This window comes from Nansenia antarctica (assembly GCF_963989245.1).
Source record: "Nansenia antarctica genome assembly, chromosome: 9".
Taxonomy (NCBI): Eukaryota; Metazoa; Chordata; class Actinopteri; order Argentiniformes; family Microstomatidae; genus Nansenia; species Nansenia antarctica.
This window is the reverse complement of record NC_137679.1, coordinates 4,189,869-4,214,168: the sequence shown is the minus strand read 5'-3', so window position 1 is coordinate 4,214,168 and position 24,300 is coordinate 4,189,869. Positions and strand designations below refer to the sequence as shown.

General features: G+C 42.8%; 2 protein-coding genes and 1 long non-coding RNA gene across 6 annotated transcripts in view; 1 reads left to right on the top strand and 2 right to left on the bottom strand.

Annotated features, from left to right (window-relative positions):
• LOC308165162 (NLR family CARD domain-containing protein 3-like) overlaps window positions 1–24,300 on the top strand; it is a 469,264-nt gene that overhangs the window by 27,724 nt on the left and 417,240 nt on the right. The gene's annotated exons all lie outside the window — the stretch shown is intronic.
• Window positions 9,476–17,090, bottom strand: LOC308165014 (activating transcription factor 7-interacting protein 2-like; the record flags this gene model as incomplete). The annotated part of the gene is made up of 3 exons (XM_080539115.1): window positions 9,476–9,820; window positions 16,580–16,773; window positions 17,061–17,090. 3 exons carry the CDS (start codon window positions 17,088–17,090, stop codon window positions 9,616–9,618), a joined length of 429 nt encoding a protein of 142 aa, XP_080395241.1. The 3' UTR covers window positions 9,476–9,615.
• On the bottom strand, window positions 18,218–19,254 carry LOC308164821. The gene is made up of 4 exons (XR_013937658.1): window positions 19,197–19,254; window positions 18,913–18,980; window positions 18,494–18,552; window positions 18,218–18,295 (listed from the first exon to the last, which is right to left on the bottom strand). It is a non-coding gene; the product is annotated as an uncharacterized lncRNA (long non-coding RNA).

Below are 24,300 nucleotides of genomic sequence, written 5' to 3'. Positions count from 1 at the left end.
GCTCTGTGATTGGTCCGCTTGGTAGAACATGATTCCGACAAGATTCCGACTCTCTCGTCGCCCAAAATGAGGGAGTCATGACAGAAATGTCATTCACCTTTTCTGTAATTACTTATTAATAAAGATTTGAAAAATTATGATAACCATCGTATTATCTTAGTTTAATGTCATTTCAATGCATCATAGAACTTTTATATACAACAAACATAACAACAAAAAGATCGCTATTATGCAGCTTTGAGCTTTGAGCTCCGTTGAGTTCCTAACCGGAAGAGGCACAGCACAGGGGCTGAAAACACACTGCCACCTAGCGATGTGACGGTGTAATTGCAGCGCGGCCTACGCAGAAGTGTAAATTGCGAGACCTACGTAAGAGGCTAAGTAAGCTACGCACGTAAATTCGACGCAGAACTCTAAATCGGCCTTAAGACCCCATTCGAAGTTCAGTGTGTTCAGCATGCTATTCTGGTCATGGAGAATTTTTGTTTGGAATTCTAACCCATTGTGACGTGGGGATATTCGGCCGTAAGTGACGGGTCCCCCCCCCCCCCCGCGCTGCTGCGCGCACCACCGCTTCCTGGTGGATGAAACTCCCGTTGACAGCGGGGGGAGAGACAAGTTCTTCCCGGGAATTAGCTCCTAGCTGTGTCGATCGTGATAGGAGTGTCTAATCGACACCATTCAAATGGTTTCAGATTCCCTGTCCTTTCCCCTATCCGGACACGTTTGAATTGTTATCCTAACCCACGGTAAACCACAGTTATTAACCCGCAAAGGGTGCCTCCGGGTTGTGCCTGACGCTTCCATAGGGCGCTCTACTCAAAGCGGCATAATAGCGTTATTTTTTTTTTTATGCTTGTTGTAAATAAAAGTTCTATGATGCATTGAAATGACATTAAACTAAGATAATACAATGGTTATCATAATTTTTCTAATCTTTATTAGTAAGTAATTACAGAAAAAGTAAATGACATTTCTGTCATGGCTTCCGCATTTTGGCCGACGAGAGAGTCGGAATCTTGTCGGAATCATTAGCTACCAAGCGGACCAATCACAGAGCTTACGGTTGCGTAGAAACTGACACGTACTTACATTTTTGGAGATGTGCGCGTCAACCCTCTCCGTAGGCAACGCAAGGCCACGCGGGCCAACGCAAGCTACGCCGTAGCCTACGCCATCGATTTTACGCAGAAGTTTAAATCGGCCTTTAGCCTCGTGGACAGTATGCACCTAGGTAGAGTATTATTTTAGGTTTATTATAGAGATCTGTACATTTGATATGTTTACAGAAACCACAAATTCACAAGCTCATTAAAGAACCCTAAATGGTAACAAGGCCTGGTTATGGGAACCCATCTCCTAAGAACATCATAGTTCTAACCGGACTGTCCACAGTGAGTTGAACTGTCCCATCAGCAAAGTACAATACATTTTTCAGTATGTATGCCTTGATGGTGAGAGTGTTAGAAACTTGAGGAATCAATTTTGATCTATAACACCGACTGATTGTATAAAAAATAATACATGTGAACTGGGTGTTGAACGTTTATCTGCGTTTGGTTGACACATTCTGAATGTATTTTTCCAAACTTACTGTTGATCTTGATGACTTTGTCTTCCTGGAATAAAGACCTCTCAAATCTTTAACAGGCAGTTAATCTGAATATATTTTATCTTCACAAAACTCACCAATGCCTCATAGACACAACATGAGACAGGTGCAGATCAACGTTATCAGAGAGGGTCGTGTGTGTGTGTGTGTGTGTGTGTGTGTGTGTGTGTGTGTGTGTGTGTGTGTGTGTGTGTGTGTGTGTGTGTGTGCGTGCGTGCGTGCGTGCGTGCGTGCGTGCGTGCGTGCGTGCGTGCGTGCGTGCGTGCGTGCGTGCGTGCGTGCGTGCGTGCGTGCGTGCGTGCGTGCGTGCGTGCGTGCGTGCGTGCGTGCGTGCGTGCGTGCGTGTGGAGGACTATTTAATAATAACTATTTATTGAAACATGTTTTATTATATTTATTGTTGTACTAACTCAGGACTATTTATTCATTAATCTATCTATTTATTGATGCCTCCAGTATTTTTGGTCAACATTAGGCCTATTTTATTGCCAATAATGTCATCCTTTCAGTGTTAAAAGCTTTACAATGTAAAATGATTTCATGTTATTTATTTATTTATTAAACTGAAATCGATTTATCTGTTACCATGAACATATTTATTATTGCAACATTATCAAGTACTGTAGTGTCTCTTTAAGTTGTTGTGAAGATGAGAAATTAAATAAATGTGCTCTTCTACATGAGATTTGGGTTTGAGTTTTATGGCCAGAAACATACAGGAACATTTAACATCACTGTAATGTAATGTAATGTAATGTAATGTTCTCCTTGACTATGATTATTATGACTCCTAAAGACCTTTATGAGAGCAGAACAAGTGTTGCACCGCTTCATAACCAAAGCAACAAGGACTTTTTACTGTGTGGTTCATGTTTGTGTTAACCAGAGATTTTGTAAACAAATGATGTATGCAGTAGCTTGGAATCAGAATGCTGCTCCTGGAATTCCAGGAATCTCGTCCTATAAAGGATAAGTTATGATGCAAGCAGCACTGATAGAGTTAAAGCTGATGAATCCTATGGTAAATATTCTTGGGTAAACCACTCTGCAATACTGCCTCTTTAGAGATGTAGTTCAAGAAATAAAGATATGAGTACACCACGATATGAGTTACGTGATTATTTTATTGCTTGCAAAGCAAGAGACAGACACAAAACCGAGGTCAGACAGAGTTCAAGAGTCGGTTGAGCACATGTCTGATGACGCAGCTTCAGAGTTCCCCTCTTATAGGGGAGAAGAGTATGCAGTATCTTGACTTTAAAGAGTTTGGTTGAAATAGATCACGAGTAAAACTTCAGAGTTTTGAGACTATTTATTAATCCAAATTACAGATGACAGCACTTCTCTCTGATGGTCCCTTGGTGTTTTGTCCTCACCTTTATACCCCCAATGACCAAGGTGTGGAAAGGGGTCAGGCTACACACAGTGTCACTCAGGTTAAAAGTCACAGGAAGATAGGTGGCCATTTTGAAATGAGCATGTGGGGACAATGTGGTTTAGGACAAAAGGATGACCATCATGAAACCCCCCTTTAGGAATGCAACAATGGCCTAAAAAAGGTGTAACCCCCACAGGCATGAATGCAGGGACGCGGGAAGGGGGGTGCTGAGGGTGCTGCAGCACCCCCTAGCGGCAGGCAGAAGGAGCTCCTCCTGCCTGAATTTAAAAAATAAAAATATTATTCAAACAATAAGTTAAAACAATATAATAACTATTGTTGCTTTTGGGAATAAAAATAAATGTGTTTTTTGTAATAAATGTAAAAATGTGTTTGTTAGTTTTAATGTTAGTGATCACATGGTCATATCTTGCTAGGGAATCTCTGAGTTCTTTAGCAAAAATGCTAAATCAGCCAGAACAATTGAAGTGGAGTTGGAAGAAGATGCTGATGCAGTTGCTTGCTTCGCTTAACAACACTCCCATTAATGCTCTACTGTCGGACGTTGTTGAGAAAGAGCAACAGACGGCCAGAAACGTATTAGAACTGATATTCAGATCCATCCGATTCTTCGGCAGCGAAGGGCTTCCGTTAAGAGGCAATAACAATCGACATGGAGTGCTGTCTGTAATAATGGTCAACATCATGTTTGTGGACATTGTGGGACACTGTGAGCTGAGTGGGAATTACTGTAAATTCCAACACATTGTTGGTAAAATATTTAACGTTACGTCGTTGTAGTGTGTGGGTGCGTGCGTGCTTAACTATTATTGCCCGTGCATTGGGGCCCGTCGTTATGCCACTGTGTGCGTGTGAGCGAACGAGCAATCAGCGAGAGGGAGGGAGGGAGGGAGGGAGAGAAATCGTTATAATTTTTTCCCTGGCAATTTTTTTCCCTGTAGCATATATAGACAGCACCTCAGCACCCCCAGTCAAAATACCTTCCCGCGTGCCTGCATGAATGTGTGTGCAATAAGACAAATTCTACAGGCCTATACAGTATATACAGTTTATGAGTGTGTGCAGGGCCGGAGTGGGACTCATTTTCAACTCTGGAGTTTCATGCCTCAGACCGGCCCACTTTAGTTCACAACCGATTACAGTATATTACAATCATGTAATTACAACCTTGGTATTTTAGTCTGTAATAGCAGACTCACTGTTCTCTACAGTCTTCTCTACATTTACAGGATGCTATGTCATGGGTTTGCTTCATTGTTCCCACACTGGTACAACAGCTGACCTGTGCCTTCTACTGTGATAGCAGCAATGGGCCACCACTAGGGTGACCAGGTCCCAACAAACCAAATGTGGGAAAAGGAGTATGTTTGCAGAGGCGCCCCGTCCATAGAGGCAACCAAGGCAATTACTTGGGGCCACCAAACAAAAAGGGCCTTTTTGTCAAACTAAAACTGTCCTTGGATGAATGTATTTTCAATGGAAATCATGGCATTCAGCGTTCAGTCGCTCTGAGTCTGCTCGCGCTGCGCAGCGCATACATTCATCCAAGGACAGTTTTAGTTTGACAAGCTAAACAATATGAGGGTTAGGGTAGTTAAGAGTTTAACTACTTTTCATTGTGAAATAGCTAGTTTGGTAAAGTATTCCCTGCAATTACGGCATTATTATATGATCTATAACACCACGGACATCCATATCCGTAACCGCTATTGGCAGTATCCACGCCGCTGCCCCAAAACCCCCCTAGTGGGGCCCCGCCCCCTTCTAGCTTGAAATTGACTTCTAGCTGCCTCTCAACTGTCTAGCTGCCTCTCAACTGTCTAGCTGCCTCTCAACTGTCAGCAGCAATCATGAAGCTTCTAGCTGCCTCTCAACTGTCAGCAGCAATCATGAAGCGATCGCACATTTCTGGTCACCAAAAAAGAAAAAAGAAACGAGAAGACAATGAAAAACGACACCAGGATAGTGGTAAGTGGATATAATTATGATAAAACAACATCAAGAACAAACATTGTCTACACCAGATGACCTCTTCAATCGGGAGTTTTTTCTTCCAATGGTGGACGCCGCCCTCACCAGTATCACTAGCAGGTTCTCAAAGATGGAGGATATTTACAGCCTGTATGGTTTTATGTTCTCCAAAGAGTAAATGACAAAGGCAAATACGTCTGGAAGGCTTCAGAAGCAGTGCCTAAATCTTGAAAAAACTATGGATGACATCGATGGAGAGGAGATGGTGATGCAGGTCAGGGCTGCTATCCACACATTCCCTGATGATGTGTGTGTCTCTCCAAGACAGATGTTGGACTACATATACAAGGAGGAACTTCTAGATCTCTATGGGAATCTCAGTATTGCCCTGCGGCTCCTGTTAACACTTCCGGTCACTGTCGCATCTGGCGAGAGAAGCTTCTCGAGCCTGAAGCTTATAAAGACTTACCTGAGGTCCACCATGAGCCAGGAAAGGCTTTCAGGGCTGGCACAAATCTCAATAGAACAGGAGGTTAGAAGATCTTTGGACCTGGAAGATCTGGTGGCAGCATTTGCAGCCAAGGCACGAAAGCAGCGATTCTAAAAGGCTTCGTAAAACCGTATTATATTTTAGTGTCAGGGAAATAAATACATTTTTAAATGTCCACATCGTCACCCGCCTAAGACCCTTACCAGGGGCCTCCATAATGTTGTTTGCTTAGGGCCCCCAAAAGTCTAGGGGCTCCACTGTATGTTTGTGTGGGACAATGTGGGCCCGGACCCGCCCCCCATGGCCGAGTTGAGAGCTATGTCTCTCCAATTTTAAAAATATATAGGCTATGCATTTCCATTCTGTTTCCTATTCTGTTTGGTTTATTCAGTAGCATCCAATAATAGACTATGCAGATAAAAACTTAACAATTCTATAACAAATATATTTTTATTTGAATGTGAACCTCACAATAAAGTATCTGTAGGGGCAGAAAGTGAAGTCAAAGTGCAGTATCAATTTAGTATATTAATAAAGAAAAGTAGCCTGACAGTGTTAGGCCTGTAGATGAATGAGTATGTAGGCTATCTAGCTAGCTAACTTGCCTCCCATTTGCAACACAAATGCATTGACATAGCTGTCTAACTCTGCACTCATTCAGACAATGACAGTGATACCAGCTGGTCAAAGGATAAACCAATTGCCCAAGTCATTTTTCAGTGTTCTACATAGCCTGAAACTACAGATTGTAAGCTTTCAAATGATGTGTCATACATTGAAATTGGAAAATTCGAATTGAAGACGACACGAGTATTTGAATGTTGGTGCACCTCAGACAGAGACTGGGAGAAAAATCACTCTGGTGCAGCAACAAATGCTGTTAACAGCTAGCGGCTAACAGTGGTACATCGCTACAAACGTCTAACTACGTTTTTAGAACATCACACAACATGCACATGCTAAAAACACATAAATAGATGAACACACAGTCCTTGATTTTGAACACGTCCTAAAACAAAAGTATGTTTACAAGTAAAGTGGTCCCTTACCAGTATGTTCAGTAGCCTACGGCAAACGAAACAGTGAATCCAATCCAGAAATTATAAGTATTTAGTGATCGTTAAACTGTTGTTTATTATATCGAGTGGGTACTTTAAAACTTCAAGTTGGTGAATGAAAAAATACGAAAACTAGATATTGTTGACAGTTTCACTTTACGAGCCCTTTGAGTCAGCGGGTGGTTCGCACATTCAGCCAGCTCCCTATCCGCTTGTTAAGTCTGACGTCAAAAGTGACGTTTAGCCATTTCCGGGTTCAAACCAGAAATTCTCCGCACCAGAGTACCTCTGAACTACAGCGGTAGAATGACAGTTTAATCGTTTTTTAGACTCGGATCTATTCATTCAACAAGGGACACAGCACTTTCCCGTTTTCTCCATATTGTCAGTGTATTTGAGCCTCGGAAAAGCGCTATATAAATATAATAAATTATTATTATTATTTCTCCATTTCGAAGACAGCGCCTCAGCCAACGTTGGGACCCGGAAACACGTCACGACTTAACAAGCGGATATCCACGTGGGGCCGTTGCCATGGAAACATGAATGCTGTTTCCTGATAGGCTGAAGACGTTCCATAGAATCTGGCCGTTCTGCTGCAACTGAACATGTAGGCGCTTGTTTGCAGCGCTTTTTTTAGATGGACACTGGCCCCGTGGCCGCGCAAAGCGGGACATCTGGTCACCCTATTTATATGGTATCGGCCCAGAATGGTACCGGCCCAGCCGCCCAGAACGGTATCGGCTTGCAAGTACTACCACGTCTGAACACTGGCCCAGACCGGCCCAAAACCAGACAGGCCCACCGGGAAAACTCCAGATCCTCCCGATTAGCCACCCCGGGCCTGGATATGAGAATGTTCTCCCTTCAGAGTTCCTCATTGTTAGCTATTAAAACATCCTGGGAACAGGATATAGGTGAAGACATTACAGACGACTTATGGGATGATATACTTCTCTGGGTCCACTCTTCATCTGTATGTGCCAAACATGGTTTCATTCAATGTCAAATGTGATAGGTGTCGACAAAGTCCTGCCTCGTTGATTAACATGTGTTGGTCTTGCCCATCTCTTCAGAACTACTGGTCCAGTATGTTTGACACATTAACGGAGGTACTTCGGGTGCCCTTTGACCCAGGGTGCCCTTTGACCCAGTTCCATCTACAGCTCTATTGGCAGGACCACTGTACCTAATACAGTGGTCCTGCCAAGAATGAAAGTGGACCTTGTGGCCTTCCTAACCCTGTTAGCTAGAGTAGACGACTGATATTACTTTGTTGGAAGTCATTCTCTCCTCCATCCCACGAGGCTTGGATCAGAAATGTCCTCATTTTAGCAAGCTGGAAGATAATTAAATACACACTGCATGGGTCTACAGCAAATGTTTTCAAAATATGACCATAGAAAAATTGCAGTTCCAGGGTATACCTCTGTGAAGCTGGCTGTTGGTTATGGTTGTTTTTTTTCTCTTCTATTTTGTTTCTGCTCCTTTGACTACCTAATATTTATCTGTAGCACTAACTGTAAACATTTTGATATGCACCATGAAGATGTTTTTTTTCCACTGTCTTTCTTGTTTGTGAAGTTTTTGTGAGTGGGGGAGAGGTTAGGCTACATATACTTTTTTTTAATTTATTTTTTTAAGTATAAATCGGTCTCTGTTTGCAACCTTTTTGTTATCGACACATTAGCTTTAAAACTGTATTCTCTGTATGTTTATTTTTAAAAAACATGCTGGTATAAGGATATCCCTCTTCTCTGTTCTTCTATCCTCTGCTACATAGGTCTGTGTGATACACATTGATACATCTAAACAATTCACTCTTCTATTTAGTTTTTTTAGACTCTTTTTATTGGTGTTTTTCCACAATATCAGCAGTATTCACATTACAATACATAAATCCATTTCCAAAAGTTTTTTTTTTCTTATTGACATAAGTGCGAGATTTGTTGGGCTCCCACTTCCTCCCCTACAACCACTCTGACTCTGGACATCTTTACAGCTGCCATGTCAAGGCACTCCTGGTAGAAAGTTGCCCCCAACCACTTATCCCAAATCAATTTATCTGTCCCAATCCTAACCATTACAGGCCAAAAGCTAAATACATCTTTAGAATGACCATAAACAACCCCCAAAAACATATAGAAACACTGCATGTATTTTCATTATGCTTTAGTGTTGTTTTTTCACATGGAGTTTCTGCCTCCGCTACCTCCTTTTGCAACGTTCTAGCTTACTTATTTAGCCAGTATAGCTAGACAATACGACCCTCAAAAACGATCCTCCAGAACAGAATTCCTAAATGACAACTCCTAGCTGGAATGACTATTCCTAGTTCATTTAATGACAGTAGACTTTAGGGAATGGTGTGCTAAACGTATTCTTTCAGAAGCCTTCGGGTGCAGGGTTAAATAAACATAGTGTGTCTATCGTTCCTGATGCTCTGCTGTCCCCTACTGGTGAACATGAGATGATGCAGCCTAGGGTAATTCCCTTACAGCCACCGTGGGCAGGTGCTGTTCTACAGCTATTTAAACATCATTTAGAGGTAGAGAGTTAGTGGTTATAATGGACATACATTTGACTTTTGTCCTTTCCGGCATGGCCAAATAGAGGAGGACCTCCTATGACTACAAATTATAATGGTATATCACAGGCAGAGATTTCAAATCTAAAATCATTGAATCACAATCAAGATCGGAGGAATCGGAAGACAGCTTTTGTAGCACGCACGCACGCACGCACGCACACACACGCACTTTACACTGTGTGTAAAATCATCAAATCTAAATCTAAATCGGATTTTTTTTTATTTTGATTTGATGATTTTATACACACACACACACACACACACACACACACACACACACACTTTAAGGCAGGGGTGAGTAATTATTTTTCCCAGGGGGCCAAATTAGCAACTGAAAATATTTGTGAGAATATCGTTTTTTTTTTTTTTTTTTTTTTCATCATCATGCGATCTTTTGCGGACCGGTCAGAATCACCCCGCGGGCCGTATTTCTGGGCCGTACAATGCCCAGGTCTGCTTTAAGGTCATACACAAGCACCCAGAGAGGTCCACAGGTTAGAGGACCACGCTCTCTACGTCACTGTAGGGTCCATAGCGTCCGAACTGGTCTTTGCCCCCCACTATGAAGCACATCCTGCGCCCGGGGCTGTACTGTAAGAGAGAGATGGCCATGGGCATAGGGATGGCCTTGATCACGGCCAGCCTCTGCCACCCTGCGTACACCCCACTGCCGTTGCTGCTCTCCTGGGCCATGAATATACTGGGGTGGGGGGGGGGGGAGAAAGAGGAGGGAGGGATGAGAGGGGGAGAGAGGAAGAGAAAGAAAGACAAAAGCATTTCAGTTAGGCATGCATATACATAATCATATACCAGGGCTCGACATTAAGGCTTGTCCGCTTGTCCACGACAAGTACCAGTGTTTCCTCTACATGTATTTATTGGTGGCGGGCCGCCACGAATGAATTTCCTCCGCCACGAATTGATTCAGTCCACAAAAAAAAAAAAAAAATCTCAAAAAAAATAAAATAATAATCTGAACATTTTAGCTGATTAAAATATATCTGATCTTAGATCAGCGCTATAATGGATGTTGACTAAAAGTGCACCTAAATCCACGCCCATCTCTCTCTAACCGCTGATCCAAAATCAGATTAATGACATTCAGTTGACGACGTGACACAAGGGCTCCTGATTGGTCTAAATGTGAACTGTGGTATTATTGTGTACAGGCCACCATAGTGACATCAGGGGGGTATTCCATCAACATCGCTAAAGGGAAAATCCAGGTTTAGTCTGATAAATCTCGCGAGAGTTCTTAAAAATATCCAGGCATATTCTGATAGGTCTCGCGAGAGTTATCAAAAATAAGCCAGGTTTTTTTCCTTTAGCGACGTTGATGGAATACCCCCCAGGTCAGGTGGGCAGGTTACGACGAGACAACAAGAGACCGGTATTGTAGAGCTTACAGAGCGAGTTAAAATAAAGACACTTACATTGAAATACAGAAGGACTCACGTGTATGTTTAATAGAATAACACGACATGGTGGCAGAAGTCCCTGCACGGAAGATCATCTCTTGGAACAGCGTCTTCATTGAATGAACTGCTTTCTCAATATCTTGGTTCTTAGACAAAGTTTCAGCTGCTGCTCAATGTATTTAAATAGTTGAATACTGCTCAATAATCACTGAAATATTAGACTTAGAATTATGCAGTGAACATACTTAAAGCTTTTCATAAAAACCACATGCCGCGAGACTGACTTGTCCTGAACTGTCGTAAGTCAATCAACAAAGAATGCCCCATCAAAATAAAAGTGCCCATGGTAGAGCTGTCAAAATAGAGCTTTCAAAATAAATGTACTAATACAGATAGAGATAAATACAGAACTACCTTTGCGTCACTAAGTGACCGCGTATCTTCTGAGACATGCGTTCTGTCATCACTTTCAGTAGCGCCTTCACACACAGTGGCGCTGTGCACAAACACTCTTGATCCGTATAGCTCTTGTTTTATTATATTGTGGTTTAGTAAATACTGCACTTGGAGTTACATTCAATGCATGATTTGTGCTATAGAACATAAATAAAGTTTGATTGATTGATTGATATCAAATCAAATCACATTTTATTTCTATAGCGCATTTCTCACAAAAGTGACCCAATGCGCTTTACAGAGAGCAGCGAAAATGATCTTATTAAATGTAAGCGAGTAATTGTAAAAAACCTTTCCTATCTACCAATAACTGAAGGCAACTATCTTTCCCATAGAGTGATTCGTTACCCTTAAATATAATCCCAATTAGATATTAATCCTCAGTTATTCTTCACAATTGACCAAACCTCTCACTCATTGCGCGGCAGATTCAGACTGTATCATTGTTATTTTCACACACGACAAACAATGTTCCAGTTTTATTCTTTGAAAAAATAAAATAAAATAAAAAACGTTGTTTTGAGCGCGCGTGCGGGGTCAGGGCTATCCGCCACCAATGGAAATATTCCTGGAGGAAACACTGTACATTTTAAGTACATTTTATGTTCGGACAAGTGGACTTCCTCCTGCAGTTGTCCGATGGACAAGTTAAAACAAAAAAAGAAATCATTATGTATTAATATCTGCAAAACATTAATTCCTCCTTCCGATCTGAATAGTAAAAAAAAATATTACAAGCAAAGCGATGCTGCGCCTCATTCTCGCTGAGGCTATTTCAGTCTCTCGTAGTTCGTTATTGTCATAGTTCGTAAATTCGCTCAGAGCGCCAGAGCGCACACTGTGTTCAACGTCATAAAGAGACCAAGTAATTTGATTGGACAAAAGGCATTCCATGAGTGCTGATCATATTCCAGAGCGAGTTTACGAACGCAGCCATAGTGTAGCCTACGTTGTGGGTTCCTGTCACTAGTGCCATTCGCGTGAACGCATATTTGCTTCTTCTCAATGCCGCTTATTTTCATGTAGTTCTATATTTTAGGTTTGAAGTTTTAAGACCAGCACATCGCAATGCGAACTTCAGAATGACACTAATGATAGATTTCTCAATTTGAATATAGGATACTATCCAAAAGCTAGCAAATAATAATATGCTAGCAAAAAATGATTCCCCAATGGAAGCTGGGAGGGACTATAGTTACACATTTTTTTGGTAAATATTCCTAGATATTCATCCCTTTTGTAGCCAATCTTAATCTAAAAGGGTTAGGGTAATCACTGATTACCCCATCATAATAATTTTAAATAATTACAAAATATTGTTTAATGAATACATTTGAAAATTAAGGATACATCATTATCAAATCAATAGTAGTCAAATGTGTTATTTGCATACACATACACTCACTGGCCACTTCATTAGGCACACCTTGGGGTTGGACCCACTCTTTTTCCTTCAGAACTGCCATAATTCTTCGCGGCATAGATTCAACAAGGTGCTGGAAACATTCCTCAGAGATTTTGGTCCATATTGACACTATAATATCACGCAACAGCCCGTCTGGCACCAACAACCATGCCAGGTTCAAAGTCACTTAAATCACCTTTATTTCCCATTCTGATGCTTGGTTTGAACTTCAGCAGATCGTCTTGACCATGTCTACATGCCTAAATGCGTTGAATTGCTGCCACATGATTGGCTGATTAGATATTTGCGTTAACAAGCAGTTGAAAAGGTGTACCTAATGAAGTGGCCGGTGAGAGTATAATATATTATTATTAATATTATTGCTTTTTCAAAATCTTTGGATTTGGACAAGTAAAAGATAAGTTCACTTGTCCGAAGGACAAGTACCTGAAAAAGCTTAATGTCAAGCCCTGATATACGATTTAATTGACTTTGAGCGTGGCATGGTTGTTGGTGCCAGACGGGCTGTTTTGGTTTACTCAACTTTGAGTACCGTATTTTCCGCGCACTTAAAAGTCCAAAAAAAAAGAAAAAAAACGACAGTGCGCCTTATAATCCGGTGCGCCTTATATATGGATCAAAATGTAAAAATTACATGACCAATATTTTTTTTTTATTAATAATAAAATGTTTCAGTACGACTGGTAAACTACAAAGCCGCACCGCTTGCAGCATTACGGTAATCAGTAAACGACGGCCGCCATCTTGGAATCTCCGCGAATGCTATGCTATTGTTATGCTATCATGTGCTCTGAATGGATGCCGTACTCGCCCAACTGTTCAATTCGGACACTGAAGAAGAAGAATTCAAGGGATTCGTGGACGAGGAATGAACTGAAAAAGTGAGCTTTACGTGTTATACATAACTGAACAATGTTGAGTTATGCACTAACGTTTGATTTAGTGGTATCAGACTGTTTCTTTTACTACGTGTTTACTGAAATAAAGTTTGAATGTTTGACTGAATTGAATTAATGAACATCTCATCCCTCTGTCTCCATGTCATTGTAGAACACCCATGCCTTTGGAATGTGAAGCTTGAGGTCTACAAAGACAAAGACATCTTAAATGAAGGAGGAGAACCTGACGAGAAGGAGGATAACATCCTGTCCTTTTCTTCACAGTTGCCCGTGTATCATAGGCTTTAGATTTTGAACTTAAGATCACTCTGATCATTACGTTGTTATGAACCCCAAGAGAAGAGAGAACATTATCGATGGCAGTAGATACGTTTCCGACGACACAGTATACCTAACGACAATACTATCAGACTGTTTCTTTTACTACGTGTTTACTGAATCAGGGAAAAGTTCCCCTCCACGTTTGGGAGAAGAGTGAACAAGGCTGGGAGATATTGTTAATATTGTTAATATGCACATTAACGTTTGAACAACGTTACCATGGGAGTGAACGGAGTTGTCAGAACGCTTAATAAAGTTTGACTTTATCGGACTGTTTTGTTGACATTCCCTTTAGCACAGCTCCATCTAGTGGATGCATAACGCAACCCCAGTCAAAAAAAAAAAAAAACGACAGTGCGCCTTATAATCCGGTGCGCCCTATATATGAAAACATTTCTAAAATAGGCCATTCATTGAAGGTGCGCCTTATAATCCGGTGCGCCTTATAGTGCGGAAAATACGGTACTCTACTTTGAGTTACTCTACTTTGAGTTACTCTACTTTGAGTTACTCTACTTTGGTTCACCTTACTCCAAAGTGCCTTACAATGACCTGGTCTTGCCCAAGGACACCTCGACATGAGGTCAGCCGGGGATCGAACCGGTGATCTGCTGACCTTGCGATCATTAGACGCCGGCTCTACCTCCTGCGCCACAGCCGTCCCGTTTTGAGTATTTCAGAAAGTGCTGATCTACTGGGATTGTCCCGTACAGCCAAAAAATATCCAGTAAGCAGCAAAAAAAAGGGGGTGGTCAGAGGAGAATGGCCAGACTGGTTGGAGCTGATAGAATGGCAGCAGTATCTCAAATAGCCACTTGTTACAACAAAGGTATGCAGAGGAGCATCTCTGAAAGCGCTTTTCTTGGCACACTTTAGGCCCCTTAGTACCTATTGTGCATCGTTTAAACGCCACAGCCCACCTGAGTACTGTAGCTGACCATGTCCACCCCTTTATGACCATGTCCATCCCTTTATGACCCTTTATACTCTATACTTCTAATGGCTACTTCCAGCAGGACAACACACCATGTCACAAAGCTCACATCATCTCAAACTGGTTTCTTGAACATAACGATGAGTTCACTGTACTCCAATGGCCTCCACAGTCACCAGATCTCAATCCAATCGAGCACCTTTGGGATGTGGTGGAACGGGAGATTCGCGTCATGGATGTGCAGCCGACAAATCGGCAATGTCAATGCGATAATGTCAATATGGACCAAAATCTCAGAGGAATGTTTCTAGCACCTTGTTGAATCTACGCCACGAAGAAGTAAGGTAGTTCTGAAGGCAAAAGGGGGTCCAACACGATACTAGCAAATGGCGCTTTTCCATTGACCGGCTCGGCACGGCTCGCCTCAGCACGCTTTTGAACAGTTCCGGGTACGAGACGTTTTCCACTATACAGGATCGACCCGGGACTGTAGGAGGAGTTACGTGTCATAAGATTCCCCCCGCTATACAGATCAGCGGGGGGAAATGCGATAAGAATTATGTCAAAATAATTCTTATCGCAGCCTTACAACATGTAACGTTAGATCAGCCTTACAACATGTAACGTTAAGTGCCTGTTACTTGCCGCTTTCAGTTCTAGTAGACTAGTTTAGATCTCGCAACCAGGGAAATGCCGACATGAAATGCCGACACGATTCTATTTTTATTTCTCCTGACACGTTGAGCACTGTGCTTTTTTTTGTTGGTGAACTACCGTAATAAGCCTAAAAAAGTTCAACTGTTCAAAAAGTGCAACTTCTCTGCTTTCAGAAACTGTTTGAATTTAGATTGGGCATATAGTTCATGAATTACGATAGTTTGAAGGAACGCTGTAAAATCCTGTCTGCGCCGACAGCTCCGGTTTCGGAGCAAGACGCGAATCTATCGGCATTAGTCAAATACATGCTCACATCCAGTCATCCGCTCACTGCTCTCCATCAAAAATGGCACATCCATCAATAATATTACATAATAACAACTGCTCTGATTAGATTGCTTAGATTGCTTAATACATCAACGGGGGGAAAAGCGAGATGAACTCGCGAGTATCATGCTTCCTCCATTGAACGGAAAGTCCTATCTATTCCATTCAAAGTGTTTTAGCCTTCCCCCTTTCCACTGGTAATAAGGAATTGGCAAGAATAGACCGGTATAAATAGATCAACATAATGCAGCACTATCATGCACAGATCAGCCTTAAAACATGTAACGTTAGATATATAACGGAGCGATGTATTTCTACGGAAAGGCTGACTGACGCGGGCTCATACAATCTCCGCGTTTGTTATAGATACGAGTGCTCCGGTGTCTTGCTGGTAGTCAAATATATTTATTTATATATACAGCATATGGACGTTACGTGCCTGTTACCTGCCGCTTTCAGTTCTAATAGTTTAGATCTCGCAACCAGGGAAACGCCGACATGTGTTAAAGGGAGCAAGACGCAAATCTACCGGCATTTGACTGCCGCTGGACTGAGGAACAGCATAGGCACAGGACATCGCCATAATAGCGATTTTTTTGTTATGCTTGTTGTAAATAAAAGTTCTATGATGCATTGAAATTACATTAAAGTAAGATAATACGATGGTTAGCATAATTTTTCTAATCTTTATTAATAAGTTATTACAGAAACAGCAAGTGACATTTTCCGAGAGCGAAATCTGTTGTGGTATTTAAAGATGGCGGTTAGCGAAGAAATCTATGAACATGGGATGACGATTTCCATTGACCAATCAACGGTGTGCAGCGTCACACGTCACACGCAGCCTGGCAAAAAGGTACCTTTCGCTACCCATCCCGAACAAGAACTATAAAACCGTGCCGCGCCGTACCGGTCAATGGAAAAGCGCCAAAAGTGTACCTAACGAGGTGGCCGGTGAGTGTATGTCATGCTTAGGGCTCAGATCTGTGTCTATACACTGGAGTCTAAGACGTTGCAGTACCTGTAGCTGTCAATAGGAGGCGCAGCTGTGTCGATGTCCTTGATGTCCCACATCACACCCAGGCTGGGGGGGTGGCGGATACGTGCGAAGCTGACACAGGGCTTCGGGGGGAGTGTGTACAAGGCCGCTGCGGCTGGGAGGGTGGAGGGGAAGGGATTGAGGGGGACAGGGGGGAGACGGGACAGCAAGTCATCCTGGGGGAGGGAGGAGAGAGAAGGAGGGAGGGGTGGGAGAGAGGAGGAGGGGGGGGTGGGAGAGAGGAGGAGGGAGGGGTGGGAGAGAGGAGGAGGAGGGAGGGGTGGGAGAGAGGAGGAGGGAGGGGTGGGAGAGAGGAGGAGGGAGGGGTGGGAGAGAGAAGGAGGGAGGGGTGGGAGAGAAAAGGAAACGTTATGATAAGTTTACCTTGGAACTCCTTCAGGCACAGGGGAGAGAGACAAATACACAGGACAGCAGATATACTGTGTGTGTGTGTGTGTGTTACCTGGTCCTGTTTGGAGAGTGGGTATGTCATTTGGTCTCTGGTCACTGTGTGGGAAGAAAATGTCTTTAATACAATAACAATGTGACAATGTTTACTGAAAACTGTGTGAATACTGAAAACTGTGTGAATGACAAGAATGCAGAGCAGGATACTCTCATGTGATAAACAAAGGTTTTACGACTACCTACTGATAAGCAGAAGTCTTCGGAGGAGAAGAAGCACTGTTCCTTCTCACTCTGGGACAGTTATGTCTACTTTGACTAACTGTTGAACCTACTATGGCCAACCCCAGGACAAACCGCCCACTGATGTTGTAAACCTATAAATGTGGTCAGCTGGGACGGCCCCAGTTGAGCCATTGTACTGAGAACCACATTTTTGTTGGCCGGACAATCGCTCCTTCTTGCAAGAACTAAATAAATACTCTTAATGATTTGATAAGTCTCAGTCTCCTGGTTACAAAGTTTAGTATTCTGTGTATTTGACTCTGACACACTGTCAATCACATTTCAGTTCAAAGGTTAAAGGTCAATAACTTTTACACCACAAACACTCCTGGTAGAATCTGTACATATACTCAGGCCACAAAAAGGGGATGAAAGAAGAGAAAGATTGGTGGAGGGGTTCAGTGTGACTGGTCACTGAGGGTCAGTGTGTGTGTGTGTGTGTGTGTGTGTGTGTGTGTGTGTGTGTGTGTCTGATATCTCACCTAGGGGGTCAGTGTGTGTGTGTGTGTGTCTGATATCTCACCTAGGGGGTCAGTGTGTGTGTGTGTGTGTGTCTGATATCTCACCTAGGGGGTCAGTGTGTGTGTGATATCTCACCTAGGGGGTCAGTGTGTGTGTGTGTGTGTGATATCTCACCTAGGGGGTCAGTGTGTGTGTGTGTGTGATATCTCACCTAGGGGGTCAGTGTGTGTGTGTGTGTGATATCTCACCTAGGGGGTCAGTGTGTGTGTGTGTGTGATATCTCACCTAGGGGGTCAGTGTGTGTGTGATATCTCACCTAGGGGGTCAGTGTGTGTGTGTGTGTGATATCTCACCTAGGGGGTCAGTGTGTGTGTGTGTGTGATATCTCACCTAGGGGGTCAGTGTGTGTGTGTGTGTGTGTGTGTGTGTGTGTGTGTGTGATATCTCACCTAGGGGGTCAGTGTGTGTGTCTGTCCTGCTATCTTCTGCTAGGGGGTCAGGCTCCTCCTGCTCAGCCCACTCTGGGTCTTTCACTCTAACAGACTTCTGTAGGACACACACGCGGGCGGACACACACACACACACACACACACACACACGCACAAACACAGTTTCCCAGCTATCACAATAACTTCTCTCATCAGGAATATCTACAATTATCACGATAACAGCTTTTATCTCAATAATGCTTTTGTCATTGCCATTTTTTTTTCTAGCACTACTAAAGCTGTTCTGAAGACATACTTGAGGAGAGGATGATGATGTTGAGGGGTTGTTTTCAGTCTCTCCTTCTTTCCCCTCACCTAGAGAGAGAGAGAAAATGAAGATGTGATATTTCTCACCCCCCTGTACAGTTTCTCTACTGTAAAGAAAAAAAGGAAAAATAAATACATTTCTTCTAGCATTGTAACTGCCAATGGCCCCTGGTCGTAGCATAGATTAGTTTTTCTTATGATGACTGGTGGAGATGATTCACTTAGTTAGACAAATGTATATGTATCTATAGGACAGACAGACTAGTCGCGCTACACACACACACACACACACGCGAGAGAGAGAGAGAGCGAGAGAGAGAGTGAGAGAGAGAGATGCATGAGCAGTCTGTGAAGTCTCACACAGACAGACAGACAGACAGACAGATAGACAGACAGACAGATGCTAACCGTGTGCTGTTGGGACTTTGTTGGTGGTGGTGGTCTTCATCAGGTCCTCTTTAGAGTCTGAGAACAAGCTACAAAACAACACTTTAAACATACCAACTGTGTGTGTGTGTGTGTGTGTGTGTGTGTGTGTGTGTGTGTGTGTGTGTGTGTGTGTGTGTGTGTGTGTGTGTGTGTGTGTGTGTGTGTGTGTGTGTGTGTGTGTGTGTGTGTGTGTGTGTGTGTGTATGTGTGTGTGTGTGTGTGTGTGTGTGTGTGTGTGTGTGTGTGTGTGTGTGTGTGTGTACCTGGACAGGGCCGCAGTGCCATTGCCTCTCTTTGTGTTGCTGGGACCAGACTTCCCCTGGAAAACAGGAATGAGCAGCAGGGTTTGACTGTGTTTGTGTGTGTGTGTGTGTGTGTGTGTGTGTGTGTGTGTGTGTGTGTGTATGTGTGTGTGTGAGAGTGTGTGTGTGTGTGTGTGTGTGCAGCTGTCGTCTAGTCACTGGTGTCAGAAGTAACACTAAGTGTCAAAGCGTGTCAGTGATTTCACACTCTTTATCGGTGCTCAGCGGAACCCCCACAATGGAACTCTGTGTGTGTGTCGTATTTGATCTGAGTGGTGTGTGTGTCATACCGGACTCTGTGTGGTCTGAGCAGGGACCTACCTTTGTCATACTCCTCACATAGTTCATGGCTGCATCCCCTCTACGCTTCACCTTCCTAATATGTGCCTGAGGGAGAGAGAGACATGTCACTCAAATAAAAAAACATTCTCTCAGAGAAACAAATACATGGAAAAAGTTGGAGTTGATACACTGGGAAAGAGTGAAGGAGGGGGGGGTCTCACTCACACACACTCACACACTCACACACTCACACACACTCACACACTCACACACACACACACACACACACACACACACCTCCAGATGGCGGAGGGTGAGGTCGAATTTGGGTTCACACTCCAGCTGCTGAACCTTCTCTTGAAGAGAATCCATTTTGGCCTCTGTCTGCTTGACTGCGTCATATACCGCCTTGTCGATCATAGTCTGGATCTGAAGGGGAGACAGGACAGTCAGTGCGCACACACGCGCGCACACGCACACGCCCACGCCCACACCCACACCAGAACTAACTACTTCTCACCTCCGATTTGGAGAACCTCTTCACAGTTCTGGCAGTGTCGGACTCCATCTCTGTTCTCCCCCCCTCCATCATCCTTACAGAGGAAACAGAGACACCAGTGAAGGCTAGTGGCGGATACACAAGTGTTTGATACGATTCCTCATTCCATGCGTTACAATGATCCTGCTATTAGGGATGCTCCGATTTATCGGCCACCGATTTAAATCGGCCGATTTCACTCCAAATGACTCGATCGGTGATCAAAAATGGCCGATCGCAAAAACCGATTTATTTATTTTTTCCTGGGGAAGACAGATAACTGAACAGAAAACGTAGGAGGACGTAACAGTATGTAAACCATGAAGGCCACGTTTATGATGTCTTTTATACAGCCATATCGACTGACTTGGGCTTCAGGCCCTAACTGGGTGATAGGCCAGACCTTTACTAAGCCATAAAAATGGGTCTGCGTTTGCTTGGTGCCTAATGGATCAAAACTTTTGTCTAAAAAGCAAAAAATATGTAGGCTATCCAGTCAGTAGGCCTACAGTTATGTATTTTTTTTAAAAATCGGTATCGGTATCGGTATCGGTTGATCTTGAGGAAAAAAACCGGTGATCGGTATCGGCCCCAAAAATCCAGATCGGAGCATCCCTACCTGCTATGTCTACCTCCACCAGCCTCCCCTGTTACAAGCACCATGCTCAGACAGGAAGTGAGAGGGCGGGGTTATTGGTAAACGGGGTGAGAAGAGAAGACGGCATTCCAACATCAACAACACGGTTCTAAATAGACTGAAGCAATGTGTTGGCCATGCATTGGGCGATCAGCGTTCATGGTTTAGGTTGGTAACACAACAGATCTATTCCTTGTCACACCGACCATCATATTGTTCTGTATACAGCCTGACGTGTTTGTACCATCACTCTGAACAGCATGAATAAGGCTTTGATCTAAGCAACATGCCCAGTGTTTGAAGTGCAGTAGACAAACATGAAGCACCAGAGCAGTCTCTTTATCTCTCCGTTTGTACCCTCCTCCAACTCCACCCATCCTCTTCTCTTTACAGCCCTACCTTACATTAGTCAAATGACTGAAGTTAGTGAGCTAGCGAGTACTAAAAGGTTTCTAGCTCGGGCCGGTCTGTAGCACATTCAAAACAGCAGAGAACATTCAGGTAGCAAGCTAGCTATCTCGCTAGCTAAATCATGCCAAGGAAGTATTGTAGGCAGACATTGAGGCATGAGTGTTTGAAAGACAAACAAACCTGCTTTCCCGACACAGGACGGTAGTTACCAGTGAGTCAGAAATGTTCTTCAAATCCGTTTTAGTCTCGTAAATAGCTGGCTGACTGCCTTCCTCTCGCTCAAGACGCCAAGCGCGTGTGTTCACCGAGAGGTTCGATTCATCCGGATGTTGCGCCCCCTAGTGCTGATGCTGTGTAGTAGCAAGGCAAGGCAAAGTAAGTTTAGTTGTATAGCACATTTCATAGTGCTTTATAGAGGCAATTCAAAGTGCTTTACATACAGCATTAAAAAAATACAGTAAGAGGAGGATAGTAAGAAAATTAAAATAAATGACAATAACACACACATATATATAGAAAATAAATAGATAAACATTTAACAAGATAATAAATAGAGAAGTGATAGTGTTTAATCATAACTGCTGCGAAACATGAAGGTTTTTAGCTTAGTTTTACATATTTTTAGGGTTTGGGACTGTTTGATTTCTTCAGGGAGTTTGTTCCAGGAGCATGCAGTAGAGTGAAGTGTCAAGCTGTTCCAGAGTCAAGCTGGGGTCAAGGCATAGGCTACCATCTACCATTGAGGACGTTTATTGTAGTAAACAATAAATAATACATTAGGGGTGAAAATCAACATATCTACTGTTCCATTTCGGTTCCCTTGCCAGTTGACCCTCTCTTGTGTTATGGCTTAAATACCGCTTAAAAACGCTTAAATAATGTACAACATACAAGCTACTAAGAAGAATTGCAAATGCACCTAATACATAATAGAACACTATGTCGTCACCTTCTTAAAATAATGGCGTAAATCATATTTACAACTGTAAAAAAAAGGATGTAAATATAATAAATAAAATAAACATTATATTAACATATTTTTTTATAATATAGAAAAAGAAATAACAATAAACTGAACAAAATCTAGAATATATTATATTTAGCCAAAAACATAATTTTCCTCAACAGTAACATAAGCCATTATTTTAAGAAGGTGACTACGGTATATACAGAGAAACAGATACACATAACCATATGTGTTGAAGTATCCACATCGTATAGAAATGAATACATGAAAAGACTTGTTTCTGCATTGATTTAATGTCCAATGATGGTCTAATAAGACTTACTATATTTATGCTTAACTCTGCTAGTGATTTCTCCGTACTCAACAAGTGTGAGTGATTATTAACGCACAATTGACTAATCCTCCTGTGTAGCTGGTACGACAGGTTCTGTAACAGTTGACCACCATTGATAAGCCAACAGTGCCCCGATGTGGACAATTATGTGGTGCCTCAATTAACACCGCAGTCTTCATTCCCACATCCTACCAAGACATTGAAAGTCCCTCCATGAAAGTCCCACTTAAATCACAGACTTTTTCATAGCCTGTGTGTGTTTTCTTGATGTTTGTGCTGTATTGATGTATTTATATGATTATTGCCGGTACCGGCAAGCGAATTTGCGAAACCTAGGATGGCAGGGGGTGGCAGGGCAATACCGCTACCTGATTGGTTGGCGAAGCACTCCCTCATTGCCCCCTCATTGGCTGGCAATACCGCTACCTGATTGGTTGGCGAAGCACTCCCTCATTGCCCCCTCATTGGCTGGCGAGTCTACCATCTAAAGCCAGACTCCTTGCTATAAGCTATAGCTTGGGCTAACGTAAACGGCTAACGTAAACGCTAGCATGCGGCATGTGAACGGGTTGAAATGCACGCCCAGAGAAGTTAGAAGTCATAAGGAAACATGTTTATTGATTGGGCAACACAGTGTAAAAATACACAGCTTCATAAAATAAACCAGAAACACTCATTCTGCAGTCTGCATGTTTTATTCTGATATTAACCACCCACAAACCATATTACTGCATAAGCAACCACACAGGGGAAATACAGTATCAAAGGAGCAGAACATTTCAGGAACATTTCAGAACTTTAGGAGTTGTTTAAACTTGAACTCTCTTAGATTATAGTGTCCGCTGTCGTCTCCGCTCGCACCTCCCACACAGTATTGAACCGACGCTGTCAAAAGGGAAACCTCCGCTCGGTACCTTGCGGCCCGTTGTTGGGTCTTGCTAGCCCCACCAGTTCTCATCGTACAGTAGCTCACTGCTTTCGTCATCGGCCCAGGGTCGGAGTGGGACTCATTTTCAGCTCTGGAGTTTCATGCCTCAGACCGGCCCACTTTAGTTCACAACCGATTACAGTATATTAAAATCATGTAATTACAACCTTGGTATTTTTGTCTGTAATAGCGGACTCACTGTTCTCTACACAGTCACTCTACATTTACAGGATGCTATGTCATGGGTTTGCCTCATTGTTCCCACACTGGTACAACAGCTCACCTGTGCCTTCTACTGTGATAGCAGCAATCCTTTGCTGGACACCACTAGGGTGACCAGGTCCCAACAAATCAAATGTGGGACAAGGAGTATGTTTGTGTGGGACAATGTGGGACACCCTCTCAACAGGCACGGACCGAACTTTAGGTGCCCCTGGTAGCATCCGCCCCCCCTGGCCGAGTTGAGAGCTATGTCTATCCTATCCTATATCTAATTTTAAAAATATATAGGCTATGCGTTTCCATTCTGTTTGCTATTCTGTTTGGTTTATTCAGTAGCATCCAATAATAGACTATGCAGATAAAAACGTAACAAATATATTTTATTTGAATGTGAACCTCACAATAAAGTATCTGTATGGAGCAGAAAGTGAAGTCAAAGTACAGTATCAATTTAGTAGGCTATATTAATAAAGAAACGTAGCCTGACAGTGTTAGGCCTGTAGATGATTGAGTATGTAGGCTATAGCTACACAAATGCATTGACATAGCTGTCAAGGCTAATGCGCGCACACACTAGAGGAAAACATAAAACACAACTCTGCACTCATTCAGACAATGACAGTGATAAGAGCTGGTCAAAGGATAAACCAATTGCCCAAGTCATTTTTCAGTGTTTTACATAGCCTGAAACTACAGATTGTAAGCTTTCACATGATGTGTCATACATTGAAATCGGAAAAGAATCG